Source organism: Microcebus murinus, chromosome 16 (genome assembly GCF_040939455.1).
Source record: "Microcebus murinus isolate Inina chromosome 16, M.murinus_Inina_mat1.0, whole genome shotgun sequence".
Classification (NCBI taxonomy): Eukaryota; Metazoa; Chordata; class Mammalia; order Primates; family Cheirogaleidae; genus Microcebus; species Microcebus murinus.
Window position 1 is genome coordinate 62,677,211 of NC_134119.1, and position 14,293 is coordinate 62,691,503.

The following is a 14,293-nucleotide window of genomic DNA, read 5'->3' on the forward strand; positions in this document are numbered from 1 at the left end:
GCTCCCTTTCCCCTGGCTGGCAGCGCGGAGGCCGCACGGTAAGCGGGGGCTGCGGGTCGAACTGGACTCGGGGCGTCTAGGCCGGGCCCCTCGGCCCGCGAGCGCGTGTCTGAGGGCCCTGAGACCCGGCCCGGGTTCGCCCCGCCCCCTGGAGCCGCGGCCACGTGCGAGCGGCAGGCCCGGACATGCCCGGTCAGCACCGTCTAGGAACTGAGAGTGGGCCTGGTGGGCAGCGGCGGGGGGCGCCCAGAATCGTGGCCCTGAGGGGTGGGTCGCGTAGGATCTTAAGCTAGGACCAGGCTGTGTTTGTGCGACCCACAGAGACCGTGGGCGTCGGTGAACTCTCTCACCCGTAGGAGCCGGGGCCCGACGTTGTAAGGCCTTGGGAGTCACTGGGGTGCTGCGGTTTAGGATACTAAAGCAACTAAAGCTTTGGGGCTGGGCCCAGCTCTTGTCAGTCGCCTCCACGAGGCCTTGTGTTCACATGCTTGACCTTACCTCACAGATGCCTGGAGTTACTGTAAAAGACGTGAACCAGCAGGAGTTCGTCAGAGCTCTGGCAGCCTTCCTCAAAAAGTGAGTTTGGGGACTGAGTTTCCAAGTGGACGGAGGCGATCGCCTTTACCTGCTCCTGAACCCCAGAGTTGCGCTTTCTTCCTAAGGCCGGAGTTGTGTGTCGGTTTCAGCTTTTTATTTGTATCCTGGGACACATCAGGCTCTTGTTAACCTACATTTGTGTTGCTGGGGGTATAGAGTAGTTGTGGAGATTTCTGAACTTGTCACTGTCTTGATCATAGGTCCGGGAAGCTGAAAGTCCCAGAATGGGTAGACACAGTCAAGCTGGCCAAGCATAAGGAGCTGGCTCCCTACGATGAGAACTGGTTCTACACACGAGCTGGTAAGGAACATGGGTCTTTGGCTGGAGTGTGGGAAGCTGGGTGAGCCCTAGCACAGACCTGCCCCTTCTGTGAACTCTTTTCTTGCTCCCAAGGTTGCAAGAGGAGAAGAAACCTTTGACTGTGTCACCACATGCTTTTTGTGACACAGCATTCCATAACTTCATGTTCCAAGTTGTTCTTCTTCTAAGAAAGAGACATGTGAGAGGACTCATGGCTTTGAGCTTCAAGGGAAACCCAGGGACAGATGTACGTTCATATTTTGCTTAGAGGTGCTGTGTTTTACAGAGGCAATATTCTTTCTATGTCCACTGAGTCAGACTTCCTGAGTTCAAATCCATCTTTACCATTTAACTAGCTGTATGATCTCAGGCCAGTTATTATTTACCTTGCCTGTGCCTCCATTTCTCATCACTAAAATGGGGCTAATGATTGTACCAATCCTCACAAGATTATTGTGAGGATTAAATGAGTTTGATAAAGTCAAAGTACTTGGAAACATGACTGTTGCATAGTAGTCCATTTAAGAAAAGTCAGCTGTCTTTATGGTCAATGTGGTCATGCTAGCTTTCTCCCTGTCTCTAACAAGTTGTTTTAATTTCCCAATAATAATGTAAATACAGTTCTGATTACATAGTGGTAGTTATTACCTGTCCTGAGGTTTCAAAGTTTAGTAAGCTGTCACCCTCTTGAAGGTCTAACAGAATGGGAGTGTCAGTGCAAAGGGCTTTGGCCTCTCCAGTCTTCCAGCTTTTCTCTGAAGTGGGGGCTCCATCTAGGAAGTAGGTGGAAAGCAGTTTGGAAATTGGCAAAACTCCAGAATGACCCTGCAAAGAGTTGGCATTGGTACAAGATGCTCAGCACTTCAGAACATAAAGCATTTTGCAGATTGGTGGTGCATGTGTCAAATGGCCAGGAGGCCCAGTCTGTTCAGGCTCTGAACTGGGCAACATGACTTGACCCCAGACTTTGGCCTCTGAGGACTAAAAGATGTGCTCTGTGGGGTGGCTAGGGTTAATGACATGCCCACCCCAACCACTCACTGCTATATTTTTAGAAAGAAAATGAGGCTGGTGAAGGGAAGCTAACTCCTTGGGCACACGACAGTGATGAGGCCTGGATGAGACACACCCTCTCTGCCCCCCATATTGGGAGGCAAGGTTGCCTGGTCCCAAATGTGCTTTGGATCTAGGATTAAGAATCTAATGACCTTTCTCATTTGGTGGGATGAATGTACATTCTGCATTATCTGTCTGTATCAGAAACATCCGAGGTAGGACTGGTTGTGTCTGTGTCATAGCTGATGTTGGAGAGGTTGAGTAACATGTCCAGGGTCCGTAGCTAGTGATGCCACAATCACCCACACTTGTCACAACTTGGAGGGGACCCCAGCTCTCTTCCCTTGGTATCATTTTTTCATGCTTTGGGGTTTTTTTCCTAAGGTAGGGAGGGACTAACAAGAAAGGGAATCAAGAGCATAGATAATAAACCTAGGTCATTTTTACAGTTACTGTGGCCTCTTCCTGGACATCTCACTTAGGATGTACACGCCCACCTGCCTGCTGGAATCCCTCACTTGAGGTTCCCAAAGGTTCCTCTCTGACCTCACTTTCCCCAGCTGCCCTGGTGCCAGCAGGTGGTTGGGTTTTAGAGCAGAGGCCTATTGCCCATGAGTTCACGTGCACGAAAGCAGAGTTGTGGCAGAGCCTGCAGACCCTGGAATACTTAACTATCTGAACCTTTACAGGAGAAGTTTACCAGCCTCTATTCTAGAATTTAATGTACTCTCACCTGGTTTGGCAGTCCACTTACATTCTTGACAAGTTGTGGTCATAGTAGCAGTTCATTTTACCAGAGAGGAAGCTAAGGTACAGACTAGTGAAGTGTCTTGCTGAAAATCACCCTGGGGGCTTCATAGGCTGGCTCTGTCCAAAACTACATTCTGTGCTATATTTCCTTTTTTCCTTCTGTGGATCCTGGGGCTAGCCTATTTACCCCCTCAGGGGTTTGCAGCTAAAGTACAATAGGGCGGTGAACAGGGGCAAATTGTGGAGGCATGTAGGAAGCAGCATGATGTTGACAGGTCTTGATCTTGGGACGCAGGGATAAAGAGGTCCACAGCAGAAGACTGGGCCCTCCTGAGCATGGTCTGGGAATGGGGCAGAGCTATAGAAGCAAGAAGTCCCAAGGAGTAGGGTGTAGGGGTTAGGCTCACCTATGCTGAGGTAGAGATAGAAAGAACCCATGTCAGGTGAATGGAGATCTGCAAAGGGCTGGACACCCACTTAGGCTGCTTTGGTGGAAGGCAGGAGGCCTGGGGGGCATCACAGGATTGGGTTAAGGGATGAATGGAGGTCAGGGAAGTGGTTTTTCCTTGCAAATTTGGCAGAGAAGGGTCATAGCAGAGCACCTGGGAGGGTTTCTTTGTCTTTTTGACTCAGGATGGGGCCATCAATCTTAATAAATCATTGGGTGCTGAGCTGTGACAATTCTTGAGAAGCTTTGTTTGGTCTGCCCTTGGCTGGGTAGGAACACACGGCTGTTCTACCCTGAATGTGGGCTGACGGTTGGCCTGCTTTGCCCCCGCTTTGTAGTTCTGGGGGAGGGGGGTGACTCCTGGGCAGGGTTTCCTGAGGGGAGCAGGTTGCCTTCCCAAGGACGTGCAGGAGAAGAGCAGAATGCCTGTGGAGGGACTGCAGGAGAAGCTGTTTGTGACATCTCCTGGCTTGCTGTCATAAATACTATCTAAGGTGGTCTGGATTTACACGGCTCCACTTCAAAAGGTGGGGCTAGGGCCTGGGTCTCTGGGGTGAGAAGATGGTAGAAAAGATGTTTTGTGGGATGCAGTGTTTTGACAGCTTGCGATTTGTAAAATTAATACCCTTCTTCTCCGTTGTAGTGGGTCAAAGCATGAACTGGGGAGGCAGAGGAAGACCTGGAAATATCTGACAAAGGTTATTCTCCATATGAGATAGTTTCTATAAGACATTGAGAAAAATTTAAGCCCCATTGAAGAAGCTAATAGATTTTATTGGAGCTTATTCTCTGCCAGTTCTAGTGCTCAAAGTAAATCATCTCCTTTGGTACCATGAAGACTGGTCTTAGGTCTGAACACTGTGGTCCCAGCTCAGCAAGACAGGTTGAATGTCCCATTTCTTGTACACAGCATCTTTGGGCATCTGTGTGCTTAGGAGTGTGCATCTTACCCCTCCCTAGGGCTGGCCTGCTCTCTCCAGAGCCAGGGCACAGCCAGGTACAGGCGTAGGAGGGACAGCAGGGGCTATTGGGCATTAGAGCCAGTCTTGTAGGATAGAGGTTTCCAGGGATATCACTCGCCTGGCAGAAAGAGTGGGAGATAGCTTACAGCAAGTGAGTATTTTGATCCTGGCTGGGGTGGGAGGACTTAATGGCTGGCCAAGGCGGGTAGGGCTGTAGGAATAGGAAGTCCGAAGGCAAATGGAGTAGAAGGTAGGGCCTTGGGTGAGGTACAAGAAGAAAGAACTAAGGAAAATGGTTTTACAGTGAGCAGAGGCAGCGGGACCATGGTGGGGCTGCACTCTTGGCCCCCAGCAGACCATGGTCGTATAGTCCTTCAGTATGCATAAGGGAATTGGTTCCGAGATGACCCCTGGTACCAAAATCCACAGAATGCTTGTCCTTAATATAAAATTGCATAGTGTTTGCACATAACCTATGCACATCTTCTAGATTGCATGTACATCTCTAGATTACTTTTATTAATATGATGTTGATGCTATGTGAACCCTGGTGCTGAATTTTTTTTTTAATTGTGTTTTTTGTTTTTTTTTTTTTTTCCTGTGAATATTTTTGATCTGTGGCTGGTGGAATCTGCAGCTACCTACAAGAGGGCTAGCTGTGTCTGGAGATGATCTCGGGGCAGGAGGCTGGGAGCGAGTGTGCAGGGACTGCAGCTAGAGGGGAGGAGCAACTCCCTTAATGTGGTCAGTCCCACCCAAGTGCACCCACACATAGGACACTGCCTGGCACCTGGCTGTTAGTAGTTACAGGAGAAATAAATCCCAGTTCCCTTACTTGATCTTCAGAACTAAGGGAGAGAAGTCACTTGGGCAGGCTCAGGCCACTTTTTGGTCTCTGGGCCCCAGGGATAGACCAGAGTCCCTACCCTGTGCTCCCCAGCCAGGCTGGACCATGTGATGGCTGAAATCTGGGTACTTCCTGCATCTAGGGCCCCAGTGCCTTCACACAGTGGCAGAACCAGGGTGGTCCCTCCAGAGCTGTGTGATGGGGAGCCAGTTAGTACCCTCTAGAGCCTCGGTGTCCCTTTCTACAAAGAAGAATAGCACACGAAGTGTACTTAGTCCTCACAATAACTAGTCTGAAGGACTGTTACTCCTATCCTCAGGTGGGGTTAGGTGGCTTGGCTGAGGCCATTGCACGTCAGGAGAGAATGTGAGGAGCATTTGGCGCAGGGCCTGGCAGGCCCCGTTTGAGCGTTACCGAGGAGGCTAACAGCTCAACTGGCTTTTGCCAGAGCTTGCCTTGTAGGCAGGAGGGCTGGCCAGGGTGGACCAGGGACTTACCCAGGCCAGTCTAGGGACAATAACTCCTGTGTCGGGCAAGGGGAGTGGTGCACATTCCACGCGGTGGGCGTGCACTGCAGAGGATGTGTGCCCAGCCCCTGGTGTTATTCTAGGCCCTCCAGACTGACGTGGCCCATAGAGTACACTCTGGCGATAGGTTCCTTCTCTGCTGTCCTGCCTCTTCAGGGCACATGGAAATGGTCACAGCTTCTTGAACATTTGTTAAACTCCACTCTTGCAGTGCCTCATGTTCAGCCTCACAGCATCCCTGCTAAGGCTGCAACAGCAAAATAAGTCAATCTCAACAAGGGGTGACCCACCCAGAGCACAGGGCCATGGGAGAGCCAGCTGGGGGTCAGGGAGAGGGATCTGTCCGGTCCGGGTCTTAGTCAGTTTCTCTCCTTATAAAATGGTGAGAATTAGCTGTTGACACAAATGTGGAACTGTTTATGTGTGGCCTTGAACAGGCCCTTGCCTCAGCTCTGAGAAGCATCCTCAAGTCTCCCTCTTACTCTACCCCCAGCTTCCACAGCACGGCACCTGTACCTCCGGGGCGGCGCTGGGGTTGGCTCTATGACCAAGATCTACGGGGGACGTCAGAGAAATGGCGTCATGCCCAGCCACTTCAGCCGAGGCTCCAAGAGTGTGGCTCGCAGGGTCCTGCAAGCCCTGGAGGGGCTGAAAATGGTGGAAAAGGATCAAGATGGGTAAGCAGGGTAGGGGTCAGTACCCGCAGGTTACCTATAATGAAGTGGTTGGGCACCAGCCCACAGTCCCATGAATAGAGGTGCAGGTGCCAGGCCTGTCCTCAGAGGCAGGCAGGGGGCTGCAGAGAAGCGAACAGCGAAGGGCCTCACCCCAACCTCTCTGGCTGACTATCCCGAGCTCCAGGAAGGTAATTTAGCGACTGTCCACTTTCATTAGCCTGCTCGTTAACTTTTCCCAATTGATTTTTCGGGGCTTTGATCTAATGCTTGCACAAACAACACCCTGTCAGCTCTCAGGGGGGCTCCCACTCCTGCTCCCAGCTCCTTAGATTGCAGCCAACTGGGGCCCTCAGTGGGATTTGGCTGGCATCCTGTGGTCCATAGCTAGGTGCCTTCTTGGGAAGCCTGGCTCATGACCAGGAGGGAAGGGGCTGAGAACCTCAGCTCACGGACTGCATGATCTTTCTCTCCTGCAGAGGCCGCAAACTGACACCTCAGGGACAGAGAGATCTGGACAGAATTGCCGGACAGGTGAGGACTGTGGGTGGGCCAGGGCTGGATCCCTTAGTCTCTGGGGACCTGTGCTTTGTTGCTAGATCTGGCTTATTTTCTTTCTTGGAGGGCATAGCCCAGGGTGGTGGGGTTCAGAGGAGTGCTGCCCAGGGAGATTTCTGACTGGCTTTCCTGCTGAAGCTGCTTGGAAATCTGGGTGCTGGCGTAGAGGGAACCCAGGCTGAGGGTGCCACCTGGCTTCCGCAGGGCACATAGCTGCACCCGCACACATGACTCCTCTTCCCAGATCAGCCTACTTAAAGACTGGCTGCCACGTGTGCTTCATGCTTACCGAACATCGGACAGGGACAGCTTGGGAGAGGTGGAGATGGGGAAGCTCAGGTCCCTATGTCCACATCTCCATCCACATTCAGGCTGGCTGACACCTTGGGGCAGGGTGGCTTCACCTCTGGAGCCACAGGCTCCCTGTCTATAGAAGTTGACTCTGGGCCGGGCGCTGTGGCTCACGCCTGTAATCCTAGCTCTTGGGAGGCCGAGGTGGGCAGATCGCTCAAGGTCAGGAGTTCAAAACCAGCCTGACCAAGAGCGAGACCCCGTCTCTACTATAAATAGAAAGAAATTAATTGGCCAACTGATATATATATATAAAAAAATTAGCCGGGCATGGTGGCGCATGCCTGTAGTCCCAGCTACTCGGGAGGCTGAGGCAGAAGGATCACTCGAGCCCAGGAGTTTGAGGTTGCTGTGAGCTAGGCTGACGCCACGGCACTCACTCTAGCCTGGACAACAAAGCGAGACTCTGTCTCAAAAAAAAAAAGAAGTTGACTCTGGCCCATCTTGGTTGGTGGTGAGGAGTCAGCTTCATACCGTTCAGCAGGAACTCCCAGGGCCTGGCATGAGCTTGACACTGGTTTTATTTCTGTGTCATTGGCACAGGCCTCCTAGCAGCTGTGGAGTATTTAGCCACTTACTTGAGTGTCACAAAGAATGGAAGATGTCAGCCCTTTGGGAGTTGGGGGTGACCTGGAAGGAGAAAGCTCTTCCAGGCAGGGTGGGGCCCAGCACTGACATCAGTGCTGATGGTGGCCTTCCCCTCACAGTGGGCAGTGGGCGGAAGCTGGGCTCCTGCTCATGAACTCCCTTCTCTTGAGTCTTAGTTTATATGTCTGTAAAATGGGGAAGCGCCTACAATTGTTAGGGCTACAGGAGATGAATGCATTTGAAACCATGCATCGGGGTGCCCAAGGTTTGGTGGGTAGTGGGTAGCTATTAGAGTGCCCCAACGGGGACCCATGGTTGACCCTAACTCTTCCCATCTTTCCCACAGGTGGCAGCTGCCAACAAGAAGCATTAGAACAAACGATGCTGGGTTAATAAATTGCCTCATTCGTAATCCTGGTCTGGGTGTCTATTGATCGGCTGCTCTTTGGGAGCATAAGGAAGAAGCACTTCCCTTCCTTGTGGAAGGAGGCACAGGGGTCCCTGGGTGGCTGTGTGCCCCGCAGCTGGCAGATCCTTCCCAGTTCCTCCCTGAATGGGCAAGATGTCCCAGCTGGGTTTGGGTGAGGACACCCTGGTGCCTCCCTCACATCCTGTCTTTGCAATTCTCAGAAAGTGAGAAAAGAGAAGGCGTGGCTAAGCACTTGCCCAAGCACCACAGGGGTGGCTGGTCCTCCAGTAAGGAAGAAGGTGCAGAGGGTTAGACCTCCAGGTCAGCTTTCATGGGTCTACACCAGCAGGAAGTTGTCAGGGCTGAAAGACTTATACTTCTTAGCACTTAAAACCAGGCCTTTATAAATATGTTATATACTCTTAGCAACCCTGTGAAATAGGTGCCCCAAAGCACCACATTTTGGAGAAAGGGAAAGTAAGTCATAGGATGGGAGTTTTGCTGGGTGTCCAATGGCTATAGAGAGTGCCAGAGCCATCATCTGGACCCAAGCAAGCCAGCTCTAGCCCTTGGCCTAGATGCTACAGGACACTATGCCTCAAAAGTGGAGAAAATGGCCCAAAGGGTACATACACTCCCTGGTACAGCATCTAGTCCATGTGGGGTCAGGTGCCGGAATTGGAGGTGGGGTTTCCTTGATGGGCCACGTGGGCCTGCAATCCAGCAACCTCGCCTCTGTAGCCACTGGGGGGCACCCACGGGCCTGAAAACAGGCTCAGTTGCAGAAGATGCCGAAGAAGTCCTAAGGCTTCCTGGTCTGGAGCCAGGCTTATTCCTGGGAGGGAAGAGGAACTAAGCACAGGAGTTGAAGACCTGCCACCCAGCTTGGGGCTCAATGGAACATGGGTCTCTGGTCCCCAGGGCCATAGAACTGTGTCCTAGGTCCTGTGCTAGGTACACTTCAGACTGTCCTCAAGGTATCACAAAGTGGGGGATTGTGCCCATGTGACAGAAGAACCAGGCTCAGAGATGTGAGGTGTAAACCCAGGAATCTAGAATCCTTGAGGCTCATGCACTTCTGTATGGGTGACAGTTGTACTTTTTTAAAATTAGGAAATATTTCAGGCACACAAAACAGTATTCACAATAGTGTAAGAAAAACCCATGAACCCAGCACCCAGTTTAAAAAGTAACAGGAAATAAAACCAAAACAGACGAAGCCTTCTGTGTGCCCAGCCCCAGCCCTCCTCACTGTCCCCAGAGGTAGCCCTGCTCAGGAACTGGGCATGCGTCACTCCCCATGTATGTCCCTAAGTTGCACACAGTGCTGTTTTGGAAACAGGTCAACTGTATCATGCTACGGTATTTTTTCTCATGTTCGTGTTGTTTCTGAGATGCAAACATGGACGCTTTCCCCTACTTTATATATAGTGTGCTGTTGGCTGATGTGCCACAATTTATGTATTCATTCTCCTGTAAGTGAACTTTCCCTTAGCTTCTCAAATTTTGCTACTAGCAATCTCCCTTTATGTGTCTGTGTGTGTGTGTGTAGGTCCCCCAGCTGCTCACAAATATCTCTACAACCCCAGCCTCCCCACTGAGATGTCACTTCCCTCCTACCTGGTCTCAAAGGAACCTGGGAGTCACACAAAGGTGACTGAATCAATCCGTGCTCCACCACTCCCAGACTGTGACACTGGACAAGTGACAGCCTCCCTTCTCCAGGCCTCAGTTTCCTCCTCTGTAAAATTTTGGGTGGGTGACCTTGCCCAGCTGTGGGGAGGCCAGTGTCTAAGAACTCCAACAAATAGCTGGTCATGGCTCTCACTCCTTGGGTGGCAGGAACACCAGCTACTGTCACGAGGCCAGGGAGGTATTCTGATTGTCATCTCACAGATTTAAAATGCCAAGGCTGGGAGGAGGGAAGCTACCATCTAGTGGCCTGCCTTATGTATTCCTCATGATCACTGACAGCGACTAACATTTACTGAGCACCTGCTACGGGACAGGCCCTGTGGTCAGTGTTGTGCATGCGACAGCCCCTTTAAATCCTTGTTTCAAAACCCAAGAATCAAAGAAACAGAGGGTCAGAGAGGGAACAAGTTTGCCCAAGGCCAGAGAGGGGCAGAGGTCAAGCTCAGAACCACCACCTTGTCCTCAGCAGACACCCAAAACTCTGGCTCCCTCAGGCTTCCTTACCAAGACTAAACTAACCCATCCTCTTACCCGCCAACACCCCCGACAAGCAGCCACCTCTCAGGGGAATTGTGGCCACCACAGGTGCAGGGAGCAGTTCCTCCGCCCTCACCGCCTGAAGCATATGGCAGGGGCTGCCCCCAGGCCTGACAGCTAAAGGGCCCAGCAGTGGGGGCCAGTGGAGCCCATCTCCGGCAGGGCTGGGCAGGAAGCAGGGCGGGGTCCGGGGTGGGGTCTGGTACCCCAGGACTGCAACTCAGACAAACCAACCCACCGGGAGAAGATGCCTAGGAGTTCGGGAGTTCTCCAAGCTCTGCCTGCTACCATGTTCCTCTTCTTCTTGCTGTCTGCTGCCTGCCTGGGTATGTGACCAAAGGGCAGGTGCTGGGGGAAGGTGGTGGGGACCTAGAGAGGCTGGAGAGAGGGCACAGGCAGAGGAAGGGCGCTCAGGAGTGGGGGAGAGAGGGCAGAAAGAGGGGGAATTGCAGAAGGCCCCTGTGGAAATCGCGTCTGTCCCAAGCTGGGCCAAGGCGCAGGGCTGTCTGGAGGGAGCTAGGGAAGAAGAGGGGTGTCCACAGCTCTGAGGAGAGAGGCAGGAGCCAGAGAGACACCTCCCCCACCTTCTCATCCCCACAGGTCAAAATAAGGAACTAAGGCCCCTCTTGACTGAGCGCCAGGGCTGGGGACAGGAAGGGGATGTGGGGGTGGCGTTCAGTGTCAGAGGGGAGAGAAAGCTTTCTCCTCCCTCACCCTCCGCCCTTAAATCTCAGTCAGTCCCTCCCCTGTGAAGGGCGCCCCTTCTCAGCATGGGGGAGGGGATGCTCCCTGGACCCGTCCTGTCCTCCTACTGGTCCTCCCCTGCCCTGCCCAAGGCCAGCTGGCAGGGCCGTGACCACACTGAGGAGTTCAGAGAAGGCTGCTCACTCAGGGGACACTAGGAATAGGGGTTGAAGCTTTCAGGCCTCTGAGTTTTAAGCCTGTGACCCTGAAGTTGCTCGGCCCCTTTCCCCATCTCTTCCTCCTTCTCTCTTCCTCCCACCTCCAGAAGAGCAGGCTGCAGCCACATGGGCTGGCCTGGAGGCTGACAGCTGGAACTTCCCAGAGAAGCCAGCCAGGGCTGCCTCCGTCTCTCTGAGACATCCTTGTCCTCACCCTACTGGGCCCCTCCCCAGCCCCCAGCCCCCAGCCCCCAGCCCAGCCCAATGGCTGAACTCCCCCCTAACTCCTAGGTTGACACATACGAGCTGCAAAGAATGAGGGACAGGGCCCAGAGTCCCAGGCCCAAAGGCTGGCTCCTCAGTCCCAGGCAGTGAGAGGCCCAGAGAGCTGGGAGTGTGAACCAGTGCCACTCCTGACAGCATGGGGATTTTGGGCAATCCACCTGCCTGGGCCTCAGCCATCCCTCCTGTAAAATGGGGATAATGAGAGAAGCTACTTCCAGGGTTTTGTGATGACGACACAAGATAAGGGGCCAGGTGCAGGGCCTCGCTGAGGCTAGGGGTGGGAACATGGACTGGGAAGGCCTTCAGGAGGAGGGGATGCCAGACCTAATTCTGGAAGGAGCTGTCTGGGCAGGGGCACTTCCAGTTCCAGGGAACCAAATATCAAAAAACCAGAGAGTTCATGGGGACCAAAGCACAAAGAGGGTGTGTGTGTAGGAGGGTGGCAAGAGGTGGTGCTGGAGAGGTGAGAAGGGCCCCCGGAGAGTCTCATGATCCCTCCCGGAGTTTTATTCTCCTCCCCCAAGTGTCTCCTCTCTTCTTATTCTCCCCCATCCCCCCCAAGGTGTGTCAGTCCTGTCAAGGGTGTCTGTCCCTCCCTCCCCCACCAGGAGTGTCCTCACCCTCCTCCCCTCCATACCCAGCAGTGCTGGAGCCGCAGGGGCCAGGGTTGGGGGCCTGTGCCACTGTCCCATCCCTAGTCTTGACGCGCCTTGCCCTCCGCAGGTCCTGGGTGCCAGGCCCTGTGGGTGGACAGGGGCCCGCCATCGGTGACAGTGAGCGTGGGGGATGAGGTCCACCTTCCTTGCCAGTACAATGGCAGCAGAAATAACGTCACGGTCACCTGGTGGCGCATCATCCAAGGCAACCATGTGTGGCCCCCTGAGAGTATAACCCATAGCCCCATATCCTCCAATGGTGAGCTGATCATCGAAAAAGTGAACAAGAGCCACGGGGGCATGTACAGGTGCCGCGTCCACGAAGAAGGCCAACCACACCAGCACTCCTGTGGCACCTACCTCCGAGTCCGTGGTGAGTGGCCCAGCCCTGGCCCCTGGGTGCCACTCTCCAGCTGGGGACACTCAGTTTACTCATCTGCAAGCTGGGAATAGAGCTAGTACCTTCACTGTGGGCTTGGAACCAGCAGGACACAGTCACTGATGTTCCCATCTGCAGAGTGGGGGCTTCGGGGTCTCAGGCCTTGCTGCGGGGGGTGGGGCTGGGAGGGCAGGAGGTGCCACGGCTCTGAGCTGCACCCTTTCCTCACAGAGCCACCCCCTAGACCCTTCCTGGACATGGGGGAGGGCACCAAGAACCGCATCATCACAGCCGAGGGGATCATCCTTCTGTTCTGTGCCGTGGTGCCTGGGACTCTGCTACTGTTCAGGGTGAGCCACCGGGGCCCCCCGAGTCAGCTGGGTGAGGGCCTGGGCTGCATGACTCCCAGTGCCCAGCTGGCCCTTTCAAGTCTGAGGTTCCCCATCCAAAACTTGGGAGAATGACAGCACCCTTCTACCCAGAGAGGCTATGCAGGTTAAATGAATTAATATCATGAAAGCATTTTCATTGTTGTTGGGCCCAGAGGGGTGTCCTCATTCAGTTTCCTCTTCAAGATTGTCCTCACCATCCAGCCCCCTAAAAGTGTCTCATTCACTCCCCAGGGGTGTCCTCACTGCCCCTCTCTAGGGGTGACTCACTCTCCTCCTGTCCCCACCCTGGAGGAGTGTGGTTTCCCCCAGATGTAGCCAAGACCTACACCAGCCTCTCCTCTGGCCACAGGGCAACTATTAATATTACTATTTATTACTATTCACCTCTCCCCTACTCACCCCACCCGCCCCCCCTAGAAACGATGGCAGAACGAGAAGTTCGGGGTCGATGTCCAGGATGAATACGAAGATGAAAATCTCTACGAGGTGAGTGCAGGGCTGGTGGCTAGGGGCAAGTGTGCAGGGTTCCTCCCTCTCCCTGGGGGCTTTGTGTGCTCATGTCCCCTGTCATGTTCCACCCCAGGGCTTAAACCTGGATGACTGCTCCATGTATGAGGACATCTCCCGGGGCCTCCAGGGCACCTACCAGGATGTGGGCAGCCTCAACATTGGAGACGTCCAGCTGGAGAAGCCGTGACACCCCTTGTCCCCACCAGGCTGTCCCTGCCTGCTGTGCCCCAATTCCAGTGTCTGTCCTCACTCCCCGGAACAAGCTCTCCTCAGTCTTCCTGGGAGTTTCCTCAGTCGTCTTCCGCTATGGGGTATCCTGTCTCTTCTCCCCCCAGGCCTCCTTGGACTCCTCCTGGGTGCCCTACTCTTCTTCCCTCTAGACTGTCCCATCCTCCCCCAGCCCAGTCCTCCCCCTGTTGCCTTTCCCAGGCTCCCTCCCCAGCGGGTAATGAGCCTTAATCGCTGCCTCTAGGGGAGCTGATTGTAGCAGCCTCGTTAGTGTCACCCCCTCCTCCCTAATCTGTCATGGCCACTTAGTGATAATAAATCCTTCCCAACTGCAGACCTTGGCAGGAGTCATGGATCTCATGGGGACCGAATCCCACCCACCACCCCACCACCTTCCCTGGGACCCAGGAGCCTGGCCCCAGCCTCCTCCCTCAGACCCAGCCTTCCCCTGCCCACTCCCCACATCTGGTCACAGGTAGCCCCCCAGAGAGAAACAGGAAGTCTCTTGGGGAGGTCCCACCTCAGTTCAAGGACCAGTTTGGCCTCCCTCCAGGGCCTCAACCCAGAGTAAGGAGGGGGTGTGGCTACCGAATTATTGATGCATATTTAAGCCTGGGAAACGCCGGGGACTATCTTGAGGG

The 14,293-nt window shown here is 53.8% G+C and overlaps 2 protein-coding genes across 2 annotated transcripts in view; both read left to right on the forward strand.

Annotated features, from left to right (window-relative positions):
• The window catches only part of RPS19 (ribosomal protein S19), a 224,150-nt gene extending 216,083 nt beyond the window's left edge, over positions 1 to 8,067 (forward strand). The window contains exons 2-7 of the mRNA XM_012758465.3: positions 4 to 38; positions 506 to 576; positions 798 to 898; positions 5,982 to 6,165; positions 6,642 to 6,696; positions 8,006 to 8,067. Of these exons, the coding sequence (XP_012613919.1) occupies positions 506 to 576; positions 798 to 898; positions 5,982 to 6,165; positions 6,642 to 6,696; positions 8,006 to 8,032 (438 nt within the window). The 5' untranslated portion in view covers positions 4 to 38 and the 3' untranslated portion in view covers positions 8,033 to 8,067. The remainder of the gene's footprint in view (positions 1 to 3; positions 39 to 505; positions 577 to 797; positions 899 to 5,981; positions 6,166 to 6,641; positions 6,697 to 8,005) is intronic.
• Positions 8,068 to 10,341: 2,274 nt separating this feature from the next.
• Positions 10,342 to 13,986, forward strand: CD79A (CD79a molecule). The gene is made up of 5 exons (XM_012758464.3): positions 10,342 to 10,626; positions 12,211 to 12,516; positions 12,754 to 12,872; positions 13,332 to 13,400; positions 13,498 to 13,986. Exons 1-5 carry the CDS (start codon positions 10,548 to 10,550, stop codon positions 13,609 to 13,611), a joined length of 687 nt encoding a protein of 228 aa, XP_012613918.1. The 5' UTR covers positions 10,342 to 10,547; the 3' UTR covers positions 13,612 to 13,986.
• The last annotated feature ends 307 nt before the right edge of the window (positions 13,987 to 14,293 follow it).